The sequence below is a fragment of the Schistocerca piceifrons genome, chromosome 10, assembly GCF_021461385.2.
Source record: "Schistocerca piceifrons isolate TAMUIC-IGC-003096 chromosome 10, iqSchPice1.1, whole genome shotgun sequence".
Lineage (NCBI taxonomy): Eukaryota > Metazoa > Arthropoda > Insecta > Orthoptera > Acrididae > Schistocerca > Schistocerca piceifrons.
Genome location: NC_060147.1, coordinates 108,034,222 through 108,058,666, shown reverse-complemented (window position 1 = coordinate 108,058,666; position 24,445 = coordinate 108,034,222). Strand labels below are relative to the sequence as shown.

Genomic DNA, 24,445 nt, shown 5'->3' with positions numbered 1-24,445 from the left:
CAGTGAGGGTGTTGTTGATCATGGTACCAGCAAGTTCATACATCCCTGATGTAGATGTCACCATAATCTTGATATGATTAATGCAACATGTACTTTTTTTTTTGCCAGACGATTCACTGTTTCTCAGGTGATGCCAAGTATTTGTCTGCTCTTACTTGCTCTTTTCCTCACTCACCAGACTGGGAGCGGAGACTTGCCGACCCGCAGGTGCAGTTACAGTTTGAGGAAAAATTGACGTCAATGCCAGAGGCAGAGTCCTACTACCTGCTGACGACGTTTGCCAACATGGCGGTGGCCCGTGGCAGCAAGGATGCCGACTTCGTCCGGTGTGTCACGCTCGACTTGCTCGAGGTACTGTGAGCATTCAGTGACCACTTTGTTGCACTGTATTGTAGCTAAATAGAAAGCTGGGCAGTGTTCCTCACCTTTGAGGTAACTTTCTTTTACTGCATGCATCAACATGACCTGACTTAGTTCATGTTTCAACTTGTTTATAACACATACAGCTGACAACTTTACAGATGGTTAATGTAGACATTATGTCTTGATGCACATGCCCACTGATGAAAGTGTGCTCTAAGGATTTTTTTGTGGTATTTCATCATTCCTTTGTTTTCATGCAGCCTACCGTGCATTCCGCTCCTGTGCCAACCTCTTCATCTCAGAGTAGCACTTGCACACAACATTGTCTGTTATTTGTTTGATGTATTTGAATCTCTCGCTTCTCCTACAGCTTTTACATTTATATCTACTTCATACTCTGCAAGTCACCTAATCGTGTGTGGCAGAGATACCTCTGGTACCACAAACTGATCCCTCCTACCCTGTTCTAGTCGCGAATGTTGTGTGGGAGGAATGACTGTTGGTAAGCCTCTGTACTGGCTGTAATATCTCAGATTCTCTCATCGTGGTCATGATGTGAGATGCATCTGTAAGGAAGCAATGTGTTGTCAGGCTCTTCCTAGAAAGTGCTTTCTGAAATTTTAATAGGAGACCTCTCTTCTATCATCTTGCACTGGAGTTCGCTGAGGATCTCAGTAATGCTCTTGCATTGAGTAAATGATCCCATTACGAAACACACCGCTCTTTGTTGGATTTTATCTATTACTTCTATCAGATCTACCTGGTAAGGATCCCATACTGATAAACAATACTCAGTAATCAGTCATACAAGTGTCATATAAGTCATTTCCTTCTTGATTGAGTTACATTTCTGTAAAAAATTTTCTGTGAATCTCAGTCTGGGACATGATTTTCCTACTATTTGTTTTATTTGGTCCTTCCAATTAAGGTCACTCTCAATAGTTACTCCTAGATATTTTACAGTAGGTACTGTTTTCAGCAGCTTGTCATCAACAGTGTAGCTGTACACTAGTGAATTTCTTTTCCTATGTATGCAGAATATCTTATATTTATTTATGTTCAGGATCAATTACCGGAGCATGCACCATTCATCAGTCCTCTGCAGGTCATTCTGCAAATCAGTATGATATTCTGGCATTGCGACTTAGTTACAGACAACGGCATCATCTGTGAACTGTCTTAAAGAGCATTGACACTTTCTACTAGACTTGTCGTATCATCCTGTCCCTTTTTTGAGTTAGCATTTTTTCCATATATTCCTTTGCTCACTGAGTCTGTGGAGAACCCCCTCATTCCTTATCTTCTTGGTCCACCTAACTTTCAACATACTTCTGTAGCACCATATCTCATATGCTTTGATTGGTGTGTTTTCCCTTTCCTCTCACTCCATGATTCACTGCCATACTATGCTGTTCTCCGAACGTACATTCTCAGAAATTTCTTCCAAAATTTAAGGCTGATATTTGGTACTAATAAACTTGTATTGCTTCTGCTAGTCTGCCTTTTATGTCCTGCATGCCTCGTCATTTAACTTCATATATTCTTTTGCGTCCACGGTTGCAGGATTCCTTCACTTTGGGGTTCCCAATTTTGGTGTTAACCTTATTATTATCTCATTTATTATATGCCTCATTACTTTTGTCTTCAGTTTATTCTCAGTCCGTAATCTGTGCTCAGTAGATGGTTACTAACATTAAATGTGTCGTCAAATTCCTCTTCACTTTCACTGCTAACAGCAATGTCTTCAGCAGATTTTATCGTTGATACTCTTCCATTCTGAATTTTAACCCCTCTCTGGAACCTACCTTGTATTTCCATCATTGCTTCTTCTAAACTGAAGAGCCAAAGAAACTGGTACACCTGCCTAATATTGTGTAGTGCCCTCGTGAGCACGCAGAAGTGCTACAACACTACGTGGCATGGACTCGACTAACGTCTGAAGTAATGCTGGAGGGAATTGACACCACAAGTCCTGCAGGACAATTCATAAATTCGTAAGAGTATGAGGGGGGGTGGAGACCTCTTCTGAACAGCATGTTGGAAGGAATCCCAAATATTCTCAATAATGTTCACGTGTGGGGAGTTCGGTGGCCAGCAGAAGTGTTTGAACTCAGAAGAGTGTTCCTGGAGCCACTCTGTAGCAATTCTGTCGCACTGTCCTGGTGGAATTGCCCAAGTACGTTGGAATGCACAATGGACATGAATGGATGGATGCAGGTGATCAGACAGGATGCTTACGTATGTGTCACCTGTCAGAGTAATATATAGACATATCAGGGGGTGCATAACACTCCAACTGCACATGCCACACACCATTACAGTGCCTCCACCAGCTTGAACATTCCCTTGCTGACATGCAGGGTTCATGGATTCACGAGGTTGTCTCCATACCTGTAAACATCCATCCACTCAATGCAATTTAAAATGAGACTCATCTGACCAGGCAACACGTTTCCAGTCATCAGTAGTCCAATGATGGCGTTGAAGGGCCTGGGCAAGGCATACAGTCACCAAGGGTACATGAGTGAGTCTTCGGCCCCGAAAGCCCATATCGATGATGTTCCGTTGAATGGTTTACATGCTGACACTTGTTGATGGCCCAACATTCAAATTTCTAGCAATTTTGAGAAGGGTTGCTCTTCTGTCATATTGAACAATTTTCCTTAGTTCCTAGAGGATCTTTTATGGGCTACACAATGTCGGAGATTTGCTGTTTTACTGGATTCGTGATATTCCTTGATAACCTACAATTGTAGCAGCAGTAACCAATCTAACAACTGTGCCAGACACTTGTTGTTATATATAGGTGTTGTGACCTCAGCGCCGCATTCTGCGTGTTTGCATATCTCTGTATTTGAATACGCATGCCTATACCAGCTTCTTTGGCACTCCAATGTATATATAAATTGAGCTAATGGGGGAAAGACTACATCCCTGTCTTATGCCCTTTTTAAATGGAGTGCTTCAGTCTTGGCCTTCCATTCTGATAGTTCCTTCTTGATTCTTGTACATATGTTATTTTTTGTTCTTTACTTACTGCTTACACCAATTTTTCTGAGACTTTCAACATCTTGCACTATTTTGTGTTGATAAGCGTTTTTCCTAGGTCATAAAGTCCAATGAATGTGTCTTGATTTTCTCTGAGTCTTGCTTCCATCACCAAGCGCAATGTCAGAACTGCCTTTCTGGTCCCTTAACCTTTCCTAAAGCCAAACTGATCGTCATGTAACAGGTCGTCAATCTTCTTTATCATTCATCTGTACATAGTTCTTGGGTGTATGAACTGTTAAGTTTTCCCACTTGTCTGCCATTGCTATTTTTGGGGTTGTGTGGATGATATTTTTCCAAAAATCTGATGGTACGTCTCCATCTCATAGATTCTACCTGCCAACTTGAATAGTTGTATGGTTACCATTTCCTCCAATGATTGTATAAATTATTATCTATGTAATCTGCATTTAATTCTGCAAAGCTTTATTAAACTCTAATACTGGATCCCCTTTGTGCTTCAAATTGATTTCCATTCCTCCTTTATCATATCAGCAGACAGTCATCTCCGTAGTAGAGACCATCTCCACCTGTCTGCTTTCTCCTTTATGTTAACTGTGAAATCTCTCCTGTACTCTTAATGTGACACCTTTTGCTTTTAATTTCATAGGAGGTTGTTTCAACATTTCCATAAGCTGAGTCAGATGTTCTGATGACAATTTCTTTTCTGATTTCTTCACCTTTTTTTCAGCTGTTTCACCTTAGCTTTCTTTCTCATGCTGTTTGTTTCATTCGCAAATGACTTATATTGCTGCATTCTTATCTTACACTGAGCATTTTTGTATTTCCTTCTTTCATCAATCAGTTGAAGTATTTCTCCTGTTGCCCAAACTTTCTTCAGCGTGACCTTCCTCCTACATATATTTGTCCACCAAATGTCTGTGTTTTCCCTTATCTGTTCACTTCAGCTGAACTACCTACTGTGATATTTATTATTGTGATATTTACTGTCTCAGATAACTTCAGCTACAACTTCTTATTTTATTTGTCAGTGCCTTAGTAACTTACTCCTTTCCATGTTGATACTTCCAGACAATTTTGTTGATCCTCATCCTACTCTTCATTATTGCTAAATTGCAATCCGAATCGATTTCTGCTCCTTGGTACACAGAAATTAGTGTGTGATTTCAGAATATATGTCTCACCATGACATTATTCGGTGTCTGTGGGCCTTTTCCAAGTAGGCCACCTAGTCTAGTGATTTTTTATCAGCGTATTTGCTATTCTTGGCTGAAATTTATTGCAGAATTCAATTAGTCTTTCTTCCATCTCATTCTTACTACCAAGCCCATTTTCTCCTGTTGCTCTTCTCTTCTTTTCCTTCCTCTATTAAAGCATTTTTATCCTCCATGATTACTAGATTATCTTCTCCCTTTACACACTGAGTTCTCCAGTTAACCATTCAGCGGGTGTGCCTGTATATAAAGTGTTCCAACCACAGATGACATTGTTTTGTACTGTTCCATTTTTTTTTTTTTTTTTTTTTTTTTTTTTTTTTTTTTTTTTTTTTTTTTTTTTTTTTTTTTTACAATTGCGAGCCCATTTCTATTCCTCCGTTAATGCTTCAGCTAATACAGTGATAGTGAAGAACAGTTGCCAACATGAGTAACATGGAAGTAGATATCCTCAGAGTAGTGAAGCAGGTGGCAGGGACAAAGAATCCAGTGAAACTTTTTTAAGTGCTTTATCTGAAAACTACCTTGAGCAGTTAAACAGAGAACCGACTCGTGGCGATAACATATTAGACCTTCTGGTGACAAACAGACCCGAACTATTTGAAACAGTTAACGCAGAACAGGGAATCAGTGATCGTAAAGCGGTTACGGCATCGATGATTTCATCTGTAAATAGAAATATTAAAAAAGGTAGGAAGATTTTTCTGTTTAGCAAAAGTGACAAAAAGCAGATTACAGAGTACCTGACGGCTCAACACAAAAGTTTTGTCCCAAGTACAGATAGTGTTGAGGATCAGTGGACAAAGTTCAGAACCATCGTACAGTATGCGTTAGATGAGTATGTGCCAAGCAAGATCGTAAGAATTGGAAAAGAGCCACCGCGGTACAACAACCGAGTTAGAAAACTGCTGTGGAAGCAAATGGAACTTCACAGCAAACATAAACATAGCCAAAGCCTTGCACACAAACAAAAATCACGCGAAGCGAAATGTAGTGTGAGGAGGGCTATGCGAGAGGCATTCAATGAATTCGAAAGTAAAGTTCTATGTACTGACTTGGCAGAAAATCCTAAGAAATTCTGGTCTTACGTCAAAGTGGTAGGTGGATCAAAACAAAATGTCCAGACACTCTGTGACCAAAATGGTACTGAAACAGAGGATGACAGACTAAAGGCCGAAATACTAAATGTCTTTTTCCAAAGCTGTTTCACAGAGGAAGACTGCACTGTAGTTCCTTCTCTAGATTGTCGTACAGATGACAAAATGGTAGATATCGAAATAGACGACAGACGGATAGAGAAACAATTAAAATCGCTCAAAAGAGGAAAGGCCGCTGGACCTGATGGGATACCAGTTCAATTTTACATAGAGTACGCGAAGGAACTTGCCCCCCTTCTTGCAGCGGTGTACCGTAGGTCTCTAGAAGAGCATAGCATTCCAAAGGATTGGAAAAGGGCACAGGTCATCCCCGTTTTCAAGAAGGGACGTTGAACAGATGTGCAGAACTATAGGCCTATATCTCTAATGTCGATCAGTTGTAGAATTTTGGAACACGTATTGTGTTCGAGTATAATGACTTTCCTGGAGACTAGAAATCTACTCTGTAGGAATCAGCACGGGTTTCGAAAAAGACGGTTGTGTGAAACCCAGCTCGCGCTATTCGTCCACGAGACTCAGAGGGCTATAGACACGGGTTCACAGGTAGATGCTGTGTTTCTTGACTTCCGCAAGGTGTTCGATATAGTTCCCCACAATCGTTTAATGAACAAAGTAAGAGCAGATGGACTATCAGACCAATTGTGTGATTGGATTGAGGAGTTCCTAGATAACAGAACGCAGCATGTCATTCTCAATGGAGAGAAGTCTTCCGAAGTAAGAGTGATTTCAGGTGTGCCGCAGGGGAGTGTCATGGGACCGTTGCTGTTCACAATATACATAAATGACCTGGTGGATGACATCGGAAGTTCACTGAGGCTTTTTGCAGATGATGCTGTGGTGTATCGAGAGGTTGTAACAATGGAAAATTGTACTGAAATGCAGGAGGATCTGCAGCCAATTGACGCATGGTGCAGGGAATGGCAGTTGAATCTCAATGTAAACAAGTGTAACGTGCTGCGAATACATAGAAAGATAGATCCCTTATCATTTAGTTACAAAATAGCAGGTCAGCAACTGGAAGCAGTTAATTCCATAAATTATCTGGGAGTACACATTAGGAGTGATTTAAAATGGAATGATCACATAAAGGTGATCGTTGGTAAAGCAGATGCCAGACTGAGATTCATTGGAAGAATCGTAAGGAAATGCAATCCGAAAACAAAGGAAGTAGGTTACAGTACGCTTGTTCGCCCACTGCTTGAATACCGCTCAGCGGTGTGGGATCCGTACTATATAGGGTTGATAGAAGAGATAGAGAAGATCCAACGGAGAGCAGCACGCTTCATTACAGGATCATTTAGTAATCGCGAAAGCGTTACGGAGATGATAGATAAACTCCAGTGGATGACTCTGCGGGAGAGACGCTCAGTAGCTCGGTATGGGCTTTTGTTAAAGTTTCGAGAACATACCTTCACCGAAGAGTCAAGCAGTATATTGCTCCCTCCCACGTATATCTCGCGAAGAGACCATGAGGATAAAATCATAGAGATTAGAGCCCACACAGAAGCATACAGACAATCCTTCTTTCCATGAACAATACGAGACTGGAATAGAAGGGAGAACCGATAGAGGTACTCAGGGTACCCTCCGCCACACACCGTCAGGTGGCTTGTGGAGTATGGATGTAGACGTAGATGTAGAACTTAAATCACGTAATAAAGGCAAACCTTTGTGTCTGGACCGTATACCAGAGCATGCTGTTACAATAGCTCTATACTCGACTGTCATATACAACCACTCGCTCAACAAAAGATCTGTACCCAAAGACTAGAAAGTTGCACAGATCACACCAGTATTCAAGAAAGGTAGGAGGAGTGAACCACAGAATTACCAGTCAATATCATTAACATCAATATGCAGCAGGATTTTGCAACATCTGTTGTGTTCGAACATTATGACTTACCTCGAAGGGAACAGTCTATTGACACATGCAACATGGATTTAGAAAACATCATTTTTGTGAAACACAACTAGCTCTCTACTCACACAAATTGTTGAGTATTATTGATAAGGGATTTCAAATTGATTCATATTTCTAGATGTCCAGTAGGCTTTTGACACTGTACCACACAAGCGTGTTGTAGTGAAATTGTGTGCTTACGGAGTATCATCTCAATTATATGACTGGATTCATGAATTCATATCTGAGAGGTCACAGTTCGTAGCAATTGACAGAAAGTTATTGAGTAAAACAGAAGTGATTTCTGGTGTTCCCCAGGGTAGTGTTACAGGGCCTCTGCTATTTGTCACCTATATAAATGATTTTAAGACAATCTGAGCAGCTGTCTTAGGTTGTTTGCACATGATGCTGCTGTTTATCATGTAGTAAAGTCATCAGAAGATCAAAACAAATTGCAAAATGATTTATAATTAAATCTGTATGGTGTGAATTTTGGCAATTGACCCTAAATAATGAAAAGTGTGCAGTATTCCACATCAGTGCTATAAGGAATGCATTAAATTTCGGCTACACGATAAATCAGTCAAGTCTAAAGGCCATAAATTCAATTAAACACGTGGGAATTACAGTTATGAACAATTTAAATTTAAAAGAACACATAGAAAATGTTGTGGGAATGGCAGACCAAAGACTGTGTTTTTTGGCAGAACACTTAGAAAACGTAACAGGTCTACCAAAGTGACTGCTTACGCTTTGTTTGTCTGTCCTCTTTTGGAGGACTGCTGCGTGGTCTGGGATCCTTACCAGATACGATTAATGGAGTACATTGAGAAATTTCAAAGAAGAGCAGCGTGTTTTGTATTATCATGAAAGAGGGGAGAGAATGTCACTGAAATGATACAGTATTTGGAGTGGACATCATTTTTTGCTGCAGCAAGATCTTCTCACAAAATTTCAATCACCAACTTTCTCCTCTGAATGCAAAAATATTTTGTTGATGCCTGCCTACGTAGGGAGAAATAATCATCATAATAAAATAAGGGAACTCAGAGCTCGCACCCATAGATACAAGTGTTCATTTTTCCTGCGCGCTGTTTGAGATTGGAATAATAGAGAATTATTGTGAAGGTGGTTTGATAAACCTTCTGCTAGGTACTTAAGTGCATGTGTAGATATAGATGTATATGTAGATGTAGGCGTTGTACGTCCAAGTGAGCAACCATAATATAAAATAAACTGCGAGCCAGGTGAGAAAAAATTAGAATCAGTGCAAGAAAATTAGCCAGGTTGCAAGCTAGGAGCACAGCTCCCTAATGAGGCATCTGCTGTCGAGATAATTAGTAGTGGAATAAATGTTTGGCAGTGATCTCATCCAATTACGCTGTTTAATGCTTCGAGTGTGTCATTACTGTGTGGTAACATTTGTACACGGCAACAAAGGGATACATTGAATGTTTATTTTATTGTTGTTCAATTAAGCAGTAAAAATTTGCTCTGTTATTGTTCAATTAAATTAAGATTAAACTGTAAATTTGCTTATACACATTTACCTTGTTAATATAAAGACAGCTATCCTTAACATGTGTATATAGTACACCACATGCCTGCTCATGTTACGAAAATTGGTGCGTACACTTGTGGAGTAATGTTCTGTTTGGCTCTCTCTCTCTCTCTCTCTCTCTCTCTCTCTCTCTTCATCTTCTGTTTCTGGATTCGACGTGTGTATCTAAACTATTGTTGTTAGTGGTGGTTGGCTTTCAATTCTGATTCTGTTTCAGTCACCTCTTCCTAGTTTGCCTCCATAGCTGACTTGTCAGTGTCTCTGCCTGCTATGCAGAGATGCAGAGTTCGATTCTCGGTACTGCCAGGGAGTTTTCCTTGGTAAACAAACTGGAACAAGGTGCACTCAGCCTCGTGATGCTTACTGAGAAGTAATTGTTTCGGTGTCTACAAATCCGACAGTACCTGGGAGAGCAGTGTCGTGACACCATGCCACTCTATACCATGTCCAAATGACGCCATTGGTTGACGAGGACACAGCAGTCCGTCAGTCCCATTGGCCATCTGGACCAGAATGCCAAATTTAATATCTGCACAGCCGTAATAATGCTGGTACACTACACTGTTCACCAAGTGAGATGGCGTAGTGGTTAACACACTGGACTCGCATTCGGGAGGATGATGGTTCAAACCTGCATCTGGCCATCCTGATTGAGGTTTCCGTGATTTCCTGAAATCACTCGAGGCAATTGCCAGGATGTTTCCTTTGAAAGGGCACGGCCAACTTCCTTCCCTAATCCGACTAGACTGATGACCTCGCTGTTTGGTCTACTCCCCCAAACCACCCAACCCAACTACACTGTTGGCACGAGAACTTGACGGGCTGACAGTGGTACAATAATAAGTGGGAAATGGAATCTGAGAGGAAACGAAACTCACCCTGTCAGTCAGTTTGCGGGAAACAGAGTCCGGAACCATGAGGAGAGATGTGCACCGTAGTAAACTCGGCACGCTGCTGGCACAGATGGCTACGACTGAACACTCGGCAACAACACTCGGCACGAGGTGCGAGCCGGCGTCCTCTGTGACTGAACTTGGTGTAAGCACTAGCCCACCAGCTTACTGCCTCCTGCATGAAAACATTTCTGTCAGAGGGTCTGCCCATACTACAAATCATGTGCACCGTCTGTGGCAGGTTTCCACACCCACTACCCATACCCATACCGACTCACTTGCCTCTGTCACGATGATAGCTGGTGGGGATACTAAACTGAACTTTGCTGCTCCCCCCCCCCCCCCCCCCCCCCCCCACCCCCCGCCCTCATCGGTCCCCTTCCTGAGATCACCATGGGGTCTAATCCTGAATCTTTTGCCAAAGGAGAGGCCACATTTCTTGTAGAAACACATTGTGTTTTTAATACAGTGGTTTCCCAATATCTTCTCCATTCTTATGCCATTTACCATTGCTGATACTTTTGCCTTTTAGTGGCAGTTTCCCACCCTGAATACACAAGGATGCCCCAAACCTCTGTTCTCCTTCACTTTCTTTGACAAGGTGGTTGGCAAAGTAGTGTGACTCCATGTACTAGAAGTCTTTGGCTGCCCACACAAGGATGCCCCAAACCTCTGTTCTCCTTCACTTTCTTTGACAAGGTGGTTGGCAAAGTAGTGTGACTCCATGTACTAGAAGTCCTTGGCTGCCATTGCTGATGATTTTTATTCAAAATTTAAAACAGTGATACGAATCATAGTCATGACCCAGGACGTATTTGAATGGTAGTCAAGACCAAAGACAATACCCCTAGACCACTTCCTCCCTTTCACACTTGGTGTACCCCTATACTTTTCATTGTGGAGACTTTTAACATCCCTCCTTCCTTTTTGTTCATTATAACCAACCAGACACAGCATTTTATAAATTGAACCCTGAGATTAAGGTTGCAGTTTGTATTATTAAATACATGTCGAAATTTCGTAAAGGGATTGCCGGCATTCCCTATGTGGCATTTATCTCCATATCCGATAACCAGTCTTCAGAAATCAATGTTTATAGATGCTTCAACTGCTCTCCTAATTTGATTGGTAGATTATTAAATGACAGTGTGGCATTATTAAATGTTTCAGATGCTTTTGTTATTACTTTGTATTTGGTGCCCTTAATGATGTATACCAGTTTTTATTAAAATTTAAGTTTTCCTTAGCTGTCTGCAAATGAATAATTTGAATACCACTGTTATTGTGCAACAGATAAGCTATTTTCGTTCAGTCACTCATAATTTGTGACCTTTTTTTCAAACCCGTAGCTCTGTTTATGCAGCTAATACTAGAAATGAAAATAATCTGTATAAATATTTAAGATGACTCTCTTTGCTCCATAAAGATTATTGTTATTTGGCAACACACATTTTCAGTAACTTTTCAGAAGCCATAAAAAATTTAAATGTAAGGAGCGCTCAAAAAGTTTCCATTTGCTGCCGTGTATATGCAACATAGTGTGGCTCTGATGTGGATGTAGAAGCACAGACATGTAGGAAAGGAATCAATGTGGCATTTGTGTCCTTGTGAAGTGGTTGTAGTAAATGTGGAAATGTGAACTATGGCAACGTCATTACCAAATGTGTCCAAACAGGACCGTGCTGTTATTCTTTTCTTGGTTGCTGAAGAACAAACACTGGTAGACATTAATCTGGAGAATGAAGAATGTATATGGGGCAACGTGTCTGGCACAAACCACCATTGTGGAATGGTGCGACAAAGGCTGTTAGTGCTTCTCGATAACGCATGTCTCCACATTGCAAGTGTCATAAGGCAGAAGTTACCCAACTCGAGTGGGAGACACTGGAATGCCCACTGTATATTCCTGATCTCCCTCGGTGTGATTATCACATCTTCAGTATCTTAAAAAAGGCCTTGAAGGGTCAATAATTTTTGTTGGATGAGCATGTGCAGCAAACAGTTATGGACTTCTTCATGCAGCAGGACATGGTGTTTTACCAAACAGATATTTTCAACCTGGTGTGTAGGTACGATGATTGCCCTGGTGTGCATGGCAGTTTTGCCTGATTGGCATACCATTTCTGGACTGTATCACCTTCGAACAGTAACTTTTGGATCACTACTTATACTAGTAAAGTTAGACTTAAGACGGGCGTATTGAACTGCTTCTGCTCCATTGCTTAACTTCTTAGCACAAGTGATTGATGTTTATCTTATTATGAAAATATCAAATAATGTGTTCAGTAAAATCTGAATTCTACACATATGAATGTGTTTTCAACTGCTTTCTGTTTGAAAATGCGCTGAGAGAGATGGTGCAGCAGTTAGCATGTTGGACTCCTGGCCATCCCGATTTAGGTTTTCCGAGATATCTCCAAATCACTTCAGGGAAATGCTGGGATGGTTCCCTTTGAAAGGACACAACCAACTTCCTTTCCCATCCTTCCCTAATCCGATTGCCTCGCTGTTTGGTCCCCTGCCCTGAATTGATCACCCGCCGACCACCTGTTTGTTAACGCTTTACTGCAGTAGCCTAAGAATTATCTGTTGCACCTCTGGGTGTAATGGCGGGAAATGGAGGACACACAAAGTAATTGTAATTTCTCATTAAAAGCATGTATTATATAAGTTTCAAATACAACTGTAATCTCCTTCAAAGTACTCCCCATTAGCTCTAATGTACTTATCAAAACGTTCATATCGGTGTTGGAAGAACCTTTTAGATTTGTCCTCATTGATACCCGCTACAGCTGTTGTGACACTGCATCTACCTCTTTCATATCGGCAAAACACTTTCCTTTTAAGCTCCTATAAATCCCAGGGGACAGAAAGAAGTCTGAGGGAACTAAATCTGGTGAGTATGGTACACGAGTCAAGGGAATTGTCCTCATCAAGACCAAAACCTGACAATTATTGCTGTGTGTATGGAAGCATTCTCTCACGCAGGAGCCACTCACTGGAATTTCTACGGCTGGACATTTTGGTGCCTGACTTCTACATATCCTCTTACAGCCCCCTTTAATGTCTGCTTTTGAGGGACAAATTTTGAGTGGACATTTCCTTAAAATAAAATAAAATAAAAACCAAATCAGCTTTGACTTTACATTCGATTTCACCTGACAAGCCGTTTTTGGATGAGAGGAGCCGTGACTTGACTGTTGTTTACTTTCTCAGTTGTACCCATAGCATTGTGACTCATAACCTGTAATGATTTTGTTGAAAAAATTAAGATCACCATTGAATGACTCCTCCATTTCACAAAAGGCTCAAACATGCTGATACCGTCTGCCCTCAGTGAGAAGTCTGGATACAAATGTTGCTGGCCACACTTTGCATTCCCAAACTGCTTTATATTGTACTCCTGCACAACTCAGATAAGTCACAAAGTTTTTCGATTGTCCTGTATCAGTCTTCACTGATAGATTACAGATTTTGCTAACATGTTCCTCGGTTCTAGCAGTTGGAGGACAACTGGAGCTGGGTTTATCTTCAGTGGCCATTTTGCTCTCTTTCTGAACAGAGAAAGCCATTCATATGCTTGAGTTTTACTGAAGGCACCTTCTCTTTATGCCATTTGCATCATCACAGCAGTAGTCATGCCAAGTTAGAAACAAATCCTCACAGCTGCACATTCTCCACAATGTGACCCCGCTCCGCAGATTCACTCAGGACCGAGGGAGGTGGCGCAGTGGTTAGCACACTGTACTCGCATTCGGGAGGACGACGGTTCAATCCCGTCTCCGGCCATCCTGATTTAGGTTTTCCATGATTTCCCTAAATCGCTTCAGGCAGATGCCGGGATGGTTCCTTTGAAAGGGCACGGCCGATTTCCTTCCCCATCCTTCCCTCACCCGAGCTTGCGCTCCGTCTCTAATGACCTCGTTGTCGACGGGACGTTAAACACTAATCTCCTCCTCCTCCTCCTCCTTCACTCAGGAGACAACCTGGAAACAGCTCCCTAATGGCACAGACTGGTACTACAGGTACACATGTGTTATGGCTATGGTTACTTTTGGATCCTTCCACTCATACATTTGCAACAGTTTTTGTGTTAGCACTTCAGTGTAAACACATTTAGGACTTTTTGACTTATTCAGCATCTATGAGTGCCACTTCATGTGGGATCCATACAGGAAACATTAGCTTATCAGTAGTTTTTGCAAATATGTATTCTTGTGTTATGACACATTCTATATTCTTGACTGTCTCCTCACTGTGGATTTACGCAGCAAAATGTACATTTGATCCAATCTAATCTGAACAGGTGGGTTTTTTGAGTGCTGCAACACGGGACCTTTGCAGCAAGACGGCGCGCTCGTTGCTCGCCGGCGTGATGGCGGAGTTCCCAGCTCTGCTCTCTGTGCTGCTCACCAACCTGCAGGACAACTTCGAGCGGGCTGGCAAGGTGAGTCTTGCCATTGTATCTCACCAGCCCAGCCAGCTGGAACCCTGTGTGAGCTGTTGTCAGTCATTTTCTGCAGTTTTGTCTGTGTGTGTGTGTGGGGGGGGGGGGGGGGGGGGAGAAATGGATGATGTGTAAGGACAGAGGACATAATAGATGATTCCAGATCATTTCAACACATTCTGCATTTGCACACATACTCTGTAAATGTCTGTGAAGGGTGTTGCAGAGGGTACAAATATGTTACTTAGTGTGCATTTTCATGTTCTCAGCACAATACTGACCCATAATATTTTGGTCATTCAGCCTGATAACAATATTTCTTCTCCTGATATTTGAGCTATATAGCTTTTAGCCGTCTTGAGATTGAGGTGACAGACTGAAGCTAATCACTGTTACTGGAATGACAGGCCTGTACTTTGGCCGGAGATGGCACGTGTTAAGCACTGGAGTGCTGTTCCTGCATAATCCTGACTGGTAGATTTTCTTGTTGCCTCTGTTGATACGTTGGCTGCTGTTGATTCTGAAATCAAGAACAAACAAGAACACATCCCTTTGTTAGAAAAGTTCCAGGACAGGTTTTTACATTTCTGAGTTCACAATACTAAGAGGAACAAATGTTGTTTTTATGTTACCTGGTATGTATGCATCCTCGGAATGATCTCGGTCACATTTCCACGCAAACTCACTAGGTAAAATGGAAATGAGCATTTGGTGTCATTGGCCGGGAGATCCCTTATGGGGCAGGTCCGGCTGCCTCGGTGCAGGTCTTATTACATTCGATGCCACATTGGGCAACCTGCGCGCCGGATGGGGATGAAATGATGATGAAGACAACACGACACCCAGTCCCTGAGCAGAGAAAATCCCCGTCCCAGCCAGGAATTGAAACCGGGCCCCTTAGGACGGCAGTCTGTCACACTGACCATTCAGCTATTGGGGCGGACAACTCACTAGGTGGCAGGGCTGTGCTTAGCAACCTATTTTTTGGGTTCTTGGCACATTAGTTATAGTGACACAATGGACGCTGATTGTGAGCAAAGAGTGAACATTGAGTTTTGTGTCAAGTTCGGGAAAATCCCTTGTGAACCATGGACAATGATTAAGCAAGCATATGCAGGGGAGGCATTTTCAAGAAGTCGTGTTTTCGAGTGGCACAATAGGTTTTGTGAAGGCAGAGATTCAGTGCAAGATGATTCCAGAGCTTGCCACCCATTTACAGCTCATACTGATGCAAATGTAGATTCTGTAAGACAGTTATTGCAACAAGACCATCGTGTAACTGCATGCAATATCAGAACAACTTAATTTGAATTCTGATATGTGTCATAAGAGTTTATGTGAAGATTTAGGGAAATGGACACTTCATATAAAACTCGTCCCTCACATGCTAACAGGTGATCAGAAAGAGGAAAGCTGAAGTATTTCTGAACTACTCAATAAAGCCAGATGTGATCCCACAGTTTCGTCAAAGGTTATTACTGGGCATCAAACTTGGTGCTACCAGTACGACTCTCACAAGAAGCGTCAAAGTGCTGAATGGCGGACTCCTAGATCACCGGCCTTGAAAAAAGTCGAACGATGACCTTTGAGAACAAAAGTGTTGATCTCATTCTTTGATAGTAAACGATTAGTCCACCATGAGTATTTTCTTCCGCGTGAAACAGTCAACCATACTTTATACATTGAAGTCTTGGAACATTTATGACAAGCAGTTCAGTGTTGCCACCCTGATTTGTGGAATTCTCAGGACTGGTTCAAAGTGAATGATGTTGCAAGATTCTATACTGCATTATCTATTACTGAGTATCTGGCCAGACATTCTGCTATTGCCATAGTACAGCCACTGTGTTTGCCTGGCTTCTCACATTGTGATTTTTTCTTGTTTCCATGAGTGAAAAGACGACAGAATGGAAAGTGTCATCAAAATATTGGAGACATCCAGTGGGATGTGACAAATGAGCTTACAGGCATTGCAGTTGAAAAGTTCCTTGCTAAAGTCAAGACCTACAGAAACATTGGCAACTGTATATAGATAACCAAGTAGACTACTTTGATAGGAGCTAGTATCATTACTTGGTAAGTCCAATTAAAAAAAAAAAATAAAAAAAAAACACTACCTGTCCAGGAACTTCCTTGACAAAGGGAGTATTTGCTAGCAAGTTAGCGGTTAGTAATTATGAGGTGGGGGGACCTGGCAGAGTGATATTGCATACTGCTAGGTCCTCCACTTCTTCTTCTTCTTCTTCTTCTTCTTCTTCTGGCTGAATGTCCAGTGTGAAGTGGAGTGGGCATTGTGATCCCAGTATTTGAAAGTGAACACTGGAACAGCATTGATGTGTCTCAGTTCTTCCCACAGGACAACAGCGTGCAACATCACTAGTTGGCCCTGGGTGAAGAGACATGGGGTATATGGGAGAGGGGAGGTTTACGTTTGTCAGGAGGAGCAAAAAGGTAGGGATTGTGAATGTGAGGGTAGGTGTTGTACTGGGCAGACAAAGAGATCTTCTCCAGTGTCACCATCCCACTGTACCCATCTGGGATGCGCATGCAATCTGGTGTCGGCACTGAAGCATGTGCTTGAATGGCTTTGGTGATGCTGCTGACACCTGGGCACAGAAAGTTTTGTGAGTGGTCTGCTGTGTAGCCACTGACTTCTCTGGGGAGAGGGCGGCTAAGGCAGCTTTTTCTTCTTCTTCTTCTTCTTCTTCTTCTTCATCATCATCATCATCTGGTGCCAACTCCATGCCTTCCTGCACTTCCTGCATTTCTGCAGTGGCCATGGAGGCAACTGTCTGCATGGTGGCGTGGAAGGGTAGATGGTGCAGAGGGGTCTGTCTCTTCTTGGTGACCTTCAGCTTCTCCCAAAGCTGCTACAGCTGGAGGCGGACTTCATCGACTCCTGCCTTCGAAACAGCCCTTTTGCCACCACAGTGGCTTTGAGGGCAGCCATTGTTTACATTGGTGGCTAAGTTTTTGTGACAGCACTACTTGCTTCCACCTTTTGATGCGGGAGGCGGGGATGGCTGGTGGTGCAACTCTCTCTGATCCACTAGCAGCCACCACATCTCTACTGGCGGTCTCACAGATGGCCCATCTTCATCTTTTCTTCTTCTCGCAGCTCCAGCTCTCGATGTAGCTGTGGCCACAGTAATTAACCGTGTGTGTACCACTGCATTTGACACACGTCAGTGCGGTGTTGCGTGTCTTAGTACAGCCGCACGTGTCGTGCCCTTGTGTGCGCTTTGTACACAGTGACATGACCAAACTTCTGGCAGTGGTAGCACTGCTCCTCCTTTGTCTTCTTGTCGCAGTCTATGGTGCTGGCTAACTCTGCTTCCAACATGTTGCGTCTCTTGTGTTTTCAGAGCGTACTTATGGCGCACCTTTCCTCTGTGTATGGCAGTACGACATCAGGACATAAATTCTCTAAGTAATAGAGTAGCCATCAAGTTTGCAGATTATACACCAGCTAATTACTTGAATAAAATATTATCTATTGTACAAAAAAATTAGACATGATAAAACATACTAAGCACCCATTTTTAAAAGAATCATAACTTTTTATGATTTCATATAAATTTATAAAAAATTAACTGAGTTTGCTCAAGATATAATTCTACAAGGAAAAAAATAGTACATTACTGAACAATCTAAAAAAAGATATTTACTCTGGAAATAAAAAGAAGGAATATCTTGAAAATGTGCAAATTCTGATATTATCCAAATAAGTAAAGTTTTTATTGTTTAAACCTAATTTCACATTGACTAGAAAATTGAGGAAACATGTTCATAACAATGAAATGAAAGAATTTCAATCAAATTTACCTGTCTGTAACATAAGTACCTGTCCCAGATAACTTAGCTGTGCTCATTGCAAACTGGATGGTGGTAGCATGGGCAGCCATTGTTGCTTCCAACATGTTGCGTCTCTTGTGTTTTCAGAGCGTACTTATGGCGCACCTCTCCTCTGTGTATGGCAGTACGACATCAGGACATAAATTCTCTAAGTAATAGAGTAGCCATCAAGTTTGCAGATTATACACCAGCTAATTACTTGAATAAAATATTATCTATTGTACAAAAAAATTAGACATGATAAAACATACTACACTCACTTTATTATTCACGGCCACTCCAACATATACTTAAAGTAAGGCATTTAAATTTTATGCACTAGACCTTACTTGTCACACGGGGGTAGGCAACCCCAGTCGATTGTGCATGGCTGCCATAGACGGTTTGAAGCTTCCAGTGTGATGCTCTGGTTTTAGTTTTGGTGGTAGTATCAAAGTCTTAGCAGATGGCACCATAGACCAAATATTCTCAGGTTTACATACTTAACAAAATGTGGGCTTGGGGTATGCTAAACTTCAGTATGTCAAATAAGGGTTAATACTGATTTTTGAAACTTTGTAAGTATCCCTTATTGGCATCTGTGAAACTCTTCCATGAGTCATACGAAAAAGAGACCATTGGTGCTCCCCTTCTCTGTATCCATTCAGTATCCCCTGCTGGACCTGTTTGGTATGGGTCCTAGACGTCTGTCTGTCTGTCTGTTACAAACCCTTTTCCTCAGGTACATATCAAGTTGAAATTTATGTCACATAGTAAGGTCTAACGTCTCTTTGTCGTGTAATAAACGTAAGCTTCTAAGTCAATACAATGAAAAGATACGGCCATTTATCTCACATATTTTGGTACTTCCAAACTTTCTCATCAAAACCTATAGGTCCCATTGACCTAGAATCATGAAATTTGACATTAAGCGAACACTCACATACATAATTATTAATTTATGGATTATCAACTGCTGTTTGGAAATTAAGACACAGCTTGTGACATTTGTAAAGTTTTCATCCGTATATGAATCCCTAAACAGTATTTCATGTTTCCTGAAAAATTAGATTTTTGCAGAAGGTGAGCTATTAGGCAATGCAAATGCATTAACACATATTTGGTTGTTGACAGGTGGCGAGGGTACAGAAAATTGTGGTAAATTTCCTAGAATTTGAAATCTGATGAATTATGTGAATTCTAAATGAGAAGATGAACCCTAATCTTCCCTTCACTTGAAACATCTGGGCCATGGTTGACATATAAAACTTTCTCCTGACATTTCATCACAGACTATGTAAAGCAGTGATCTACAACAGTAACTGGAGGGAGTGCTGAATATAGGGGCAGTGTAGAGGGTACCACAGTCCACTACCTGTGGTAACGCCAACTTTTTCGATTGAAAGTAATCAGTTGTCATTCGTACGTTTCAACATTGACATCCAAATTGTATCTAATTTAACACCTTCCTTGTTTGTGTCAAAATTATTACAGTATTTATAAATCTCAATTGCCTCTCTGTACATGTGCACATGATAATGCGACGTTTTCGATATGATACTTGCCTCACTGAATTTTATTTCATAATCACCTTCTTGGTGAATGTGTTCCATTATGGCCAATTTATCCATATGTCTCAGGCGGCAATTCCTCTTGTGTTCACATTTCTTTTTGCAGTACCAGTATAAACCAGACCACAACTACAAGGAATTTTATAAGCACTTGCCGTAGCCAAAGGATATATTACATATTTTGCTGGACTTAGACGTACTTTTATCTTCCTGGTAGGTCTGAAGACTGTTTCCACACCATCTCTGCACATCACTTTTCCAGTACTATCTGTAATACAACTAATGAATGGAGGGAAAACTTTCCCCATGGGCAGCCGTTGTTCCTCGTTGATGCTGATTCTCTTGAATCTTTTGAATATTGACCATAGGTTTTCGCCCTCATCCTTAAAAATAGGTTTGTTCCTGAATTTTGTCTTCCCTATCTACCAAGATTTTAATCATACCTCTTTATTGTCTGGGTATGTGGTTAGCATCTTTATGAAGGTAACAGTCAGTAAGTGTGGCTTTTTTGTATACCCAGTGGTCCGAACATCCCATCCCTTCACTTGATGGCAGACACATCCAAAAAATTCAGTCGGCCATTGTTCTCAATCTCGGTAATAAATTGGATTTTCAACTGTCTAGATATATCAGGAAGGTGTCCAGCTTCTCTGCACCGTGTTTCTGTACTACGGAAGTATCATCACCGTACCAGAACCACCCGCCTGCTAGGCGAAGTAGGTACCTGCCGAGAAAGCTTACACCGTGTGATTAATCTCCCCTGTTTCCGCTGTCCTCCCGGCAGATGAGCCTGTACCTGTTCCGGGAGCTGCCGCTGCGCCAGTGGCGGCCGGCAGACTCCGATCTGTCATTGCTGTCGGAGTGGCTGCTGCACCGCCCTCTCGCCACTCCCGAAAACCAGCTGGCCCGTCTGGTGCTCGCCGGCCTCGACTGGGGGCTGGCGCCGGGTGGCCGCGAGCTGGTGCTGCCCCTGGAGGTGCACAGGCGTGCCGCCTCACTCGTCGTCGAGGCCTGCGATCGGCACGAGGCTCGGGCGGGCCCACCGTCCGGGGGTACAGTCGGGGCCGTCGTGGGTGGAGGCGCCGCCGTCATAGCCGAGGGCGTCAAACAGGTCAGTGCCGGGAGTGGACGTCGTTGGGCTCACTGTGTGTGGGGCTCCGTGTCTGCATTTGCTAGCTGTCTCTCTGGTTAGTGACTCAGTTTGGAGCAGCAAATGGATAACTTAATTGTCATAGGTAGGAGTGCCGCTGCCTTAACTGAGGGCACTGAGCAGATTATGTGTGAATACGTGATCTGATCAGATAGTACTTTGGATCCAAAGCATTTCAAATTATTCTTATTTCTGTCTTTTCCATATTATTTAGCTGTCTGGATGTTTTCACGGTGAGGCATTCTGAAACATAAAGACACCCAATTTTAACTGCCACATTGTAATGCCTCCATTTTGTGTTAATAAATAATTATGTTTTATTGTATGTATCTTTTGTTAAGAGGAATGTTAACTCCATTTTTATAGTTCTAATTAAGTAAGATGCTTTGTTGAGACCATTTAGCTGGATTATTTCTCATAAGTATTTAAATTCTGAAATTTTCTTTATTTTTCTGTCCTTTGACTCCATATATTTTGGTGCATCTATAGCATTAGTCATGTTACAGTTTTTTTCAAACAAAATTTGTAATCTAGTTTTTTTTTGCTACCTCTTGGAGAATGTTTATCTGTTTTGTTGCATCTTGTAGGTTCTCTGTTAAGATAGCTAAATCATCAGTGAAAGCTAAGCAGAGAATTTCAAGGTTCTCTCTTTCTTCCAAGGTTAATATTATTATTAATTTGTCTTTTGTTATTTTTCTCCAGTTGTGAACCACTTTCACCAAAATGCAATTGAATAATAATGGGGAGAGTCCATCCGCTGTCTCACAAATGTTTTAGTTTCATCTAAAATTGTAACTTTGCAAATTTTATGAGTCAGAGTTTGACCAATAGTAATTTGGCCGCACAGAAATAGGTTCGCACGTGCGTGTGCATGTGCGCGTGTTGGGGGAGGAGGATTATGCATTATTTGTGTGTTCAATGTCCAGGAAATTGTTATTTGTTGCCTGACATTTGGAGAAATATATATTTCTTTAAAAACAGTCTGCAATGCAGTAAAAAGATGCAGGAGCTATTGTGGCACCACCAATTGGAGGAATCTTTACCACAATCAGCAAACATCACTTGTGCAGAATTATGTAATTTTAAATGTTGGCAGTCAGCTGAAGATGATTCTGTTGGTTCTAAACTGGTAATAGCGCCATTTATTACTAGTAAATAGAATTACAACATTGACTGACTGCCATTTTTACTTTAGTATTGTTGACCTATAAAATGTGGAATCTCGTTTTATACATAAAACGAGGGAAGGGCAACAGCTAACCTATAGAGGACAGGTGTGTGTGACACAAAAACATTAATAGAAAACTGTCACTGCTAGTTTTGAGCTCTGCTCTTTATCTATTAAGAGGACCCCCCTCCCCACGCACGAACCCCCCCCCCCCCCTTTTTTATTTTTTAAAAAAAAGGCTGAAATAACAATACTAATAGTATGAGTATATACAATACATCATTTGTTTCTATTAAAAAATTCGTCAATGGAGTAGAAGGAGTTGGCCACTAGTAAGTCTTTCAGGCTCCTTTTAAACTGATCTTTATTTGTAATTAAATTTTTTATGTTTGCTGGCAAATTATTGAAGATGAGTGTTCCTGAGTAGTGGGCCCCTTTTTGAAGTAAAGTAAGTGCTTTTAAGTCCTCTTGCAGATCATTTTTGTTCCTGGTATTGTATGCATGAACTGAGCTGTTTGTTGGAAAAAGATATATATTATTATGACAAATATGATGATGATGATGGTGATTAAAATGTGGGGCATTCAACTGTGTGGTTGTCAGCGTCTGTATAAATTCCCAACCTTTGCTAAGTCCAATCTTGCCACTTTCATGAATGATGATAAAATGATGAGGACAGCACAAACACCCAGTCATCTCGAGGCAGGTGAAAATCCCTGACCGTGCCAGGAATTGAACCTGGGACCCCGTGCTCGGGAAGCGAGAACGCGACCATGAGACCACGAGCTGCAGACTGTAATCAATGACTGACTGTGGTCAGATCGCAGATGGAAGCATGGTCTCAAAGGTAAATCTGCTCTTTTCTCTGAAGTTGAATGAAGTGATTTGAGGAAGTGTTGTCGAGTTACACTTTTATGAAGTTGTAAAAAGTTATGGAATGGACACATACCTTCAAGCAAAATCTCTATTCTTCTCTTTCTTCATGACACTGCCTTTAAATGTTCACTCTTAGCAAAAATACTTGGTCAGTTTCTTAGCTGCCTTTATTTTATCAGTAACAAATGACACAAAGTGTGATGTAATGGTAAGCTGTAAATTAGTATAGGCAACTCTCATAACTTGTTGCCATTAGGCATTAGGCAGGAAATTGAAAATCATCAGATATTCAAAATCAATTTACAGCTTATTTTCTTACTGAAAAGAGTGTCTTGTGGAACACACAGCATTTCATCAACTAATCCCTGATTCAAGAAGTACTTTCCGACACGAGAGGTATGTCACAAACAATAAACTATGGATTGTGACAGCATTACTTTCACATCCACATGGCAAATTAATGCTGAGTCAGTTACGTGGTGTTGTTTCTGCAACGACAGTAAGTAAGGAGCAACAGTGGACCTAATATTGCTCCTTGAATGTCCAACAGTGGTTCCTCCTCCCACCCCTCTGCCCAAGTTGAAAAAGCATTAACTTTCTGAATTATTTATGTTAAGTATTATGTGACCCATTTGTTAATTATTCCATAATTCCACACAACTTCAATTTCTGAAACAAAATGATGAGATTGGCACAATAGAAAGAAATAAAAGAATTCAAAACACATTGAACATTGTCAGGGATGGCGGCCGTAATATAATTGATGAAATAATTTTTTGCTTAACTTAAAATTGTGTTAATGCTTAGACTACAAATGTTTTTCCTTAAACAATTAAACCATGAAAACTAGTTTCGTTTATTTTCTACAATTATTTCCAGATTGTGCAAACTGTAAAGAAGGAGTGAATATGCAGCAAAAACTATCATCATTAACTGTAATCATGCAGTTACATGCATTCGTATTGTGGGCTGACAAGACTAAGTCATTATGTAATCACAAACATCATGGTGAACGAGCCAGTTTGTCAACCATAATCTGGCAAGATGATGGCAGTAAGGAAGGCAAATGGCCAGTTGCATTGGTGAAAATAGCATCAAAAACCCATTATTTGCAATTGTACAGCAGCTACTATAGTGAGAACAGTATATGCATCAGTAATGAGAATTGTAAAGATCTTCCAGCTTGCCATATAAAATTTGCACAAAAACAAGTCTATAAGTGAAACATCAGAAGCCCAACCAGTTTGGCGCGACATGTCAAAACTAAGTTAGTTTCCTTAGATATTACACATCATGCCAGAC

The 24,445-nt window shown here is 41.3% G+C and overlaps 1 protein-coding gene across 1 annotated transcript in view; it reads left to right on the top strand.

Moving 5' to 3' along the window:
* The window catches only part of LOC124718724 (ectopic P granules protein 5 homolog), a 367,184-nt gene that overhangs the window by 90,324 nt on the left and 252,415 nt on the right, over positions 1-24,445 (top strand). The window contains exons 11-13 of the mRNA XM_047244342.1: positions 179-351; positions 14,404-14,544; positions 20,734-21,060. Of these exons, the coding sequence (XP_047100298.1) occupies positions 179-351; positions 14,404-14,544; positions 20,734-21,060 (641 nt within the window). The remainder of the gene's footprint in view (positions 1-178; positions 352-14,403; positions 14,545-20,733; positions 21,061-24,445) is intronic.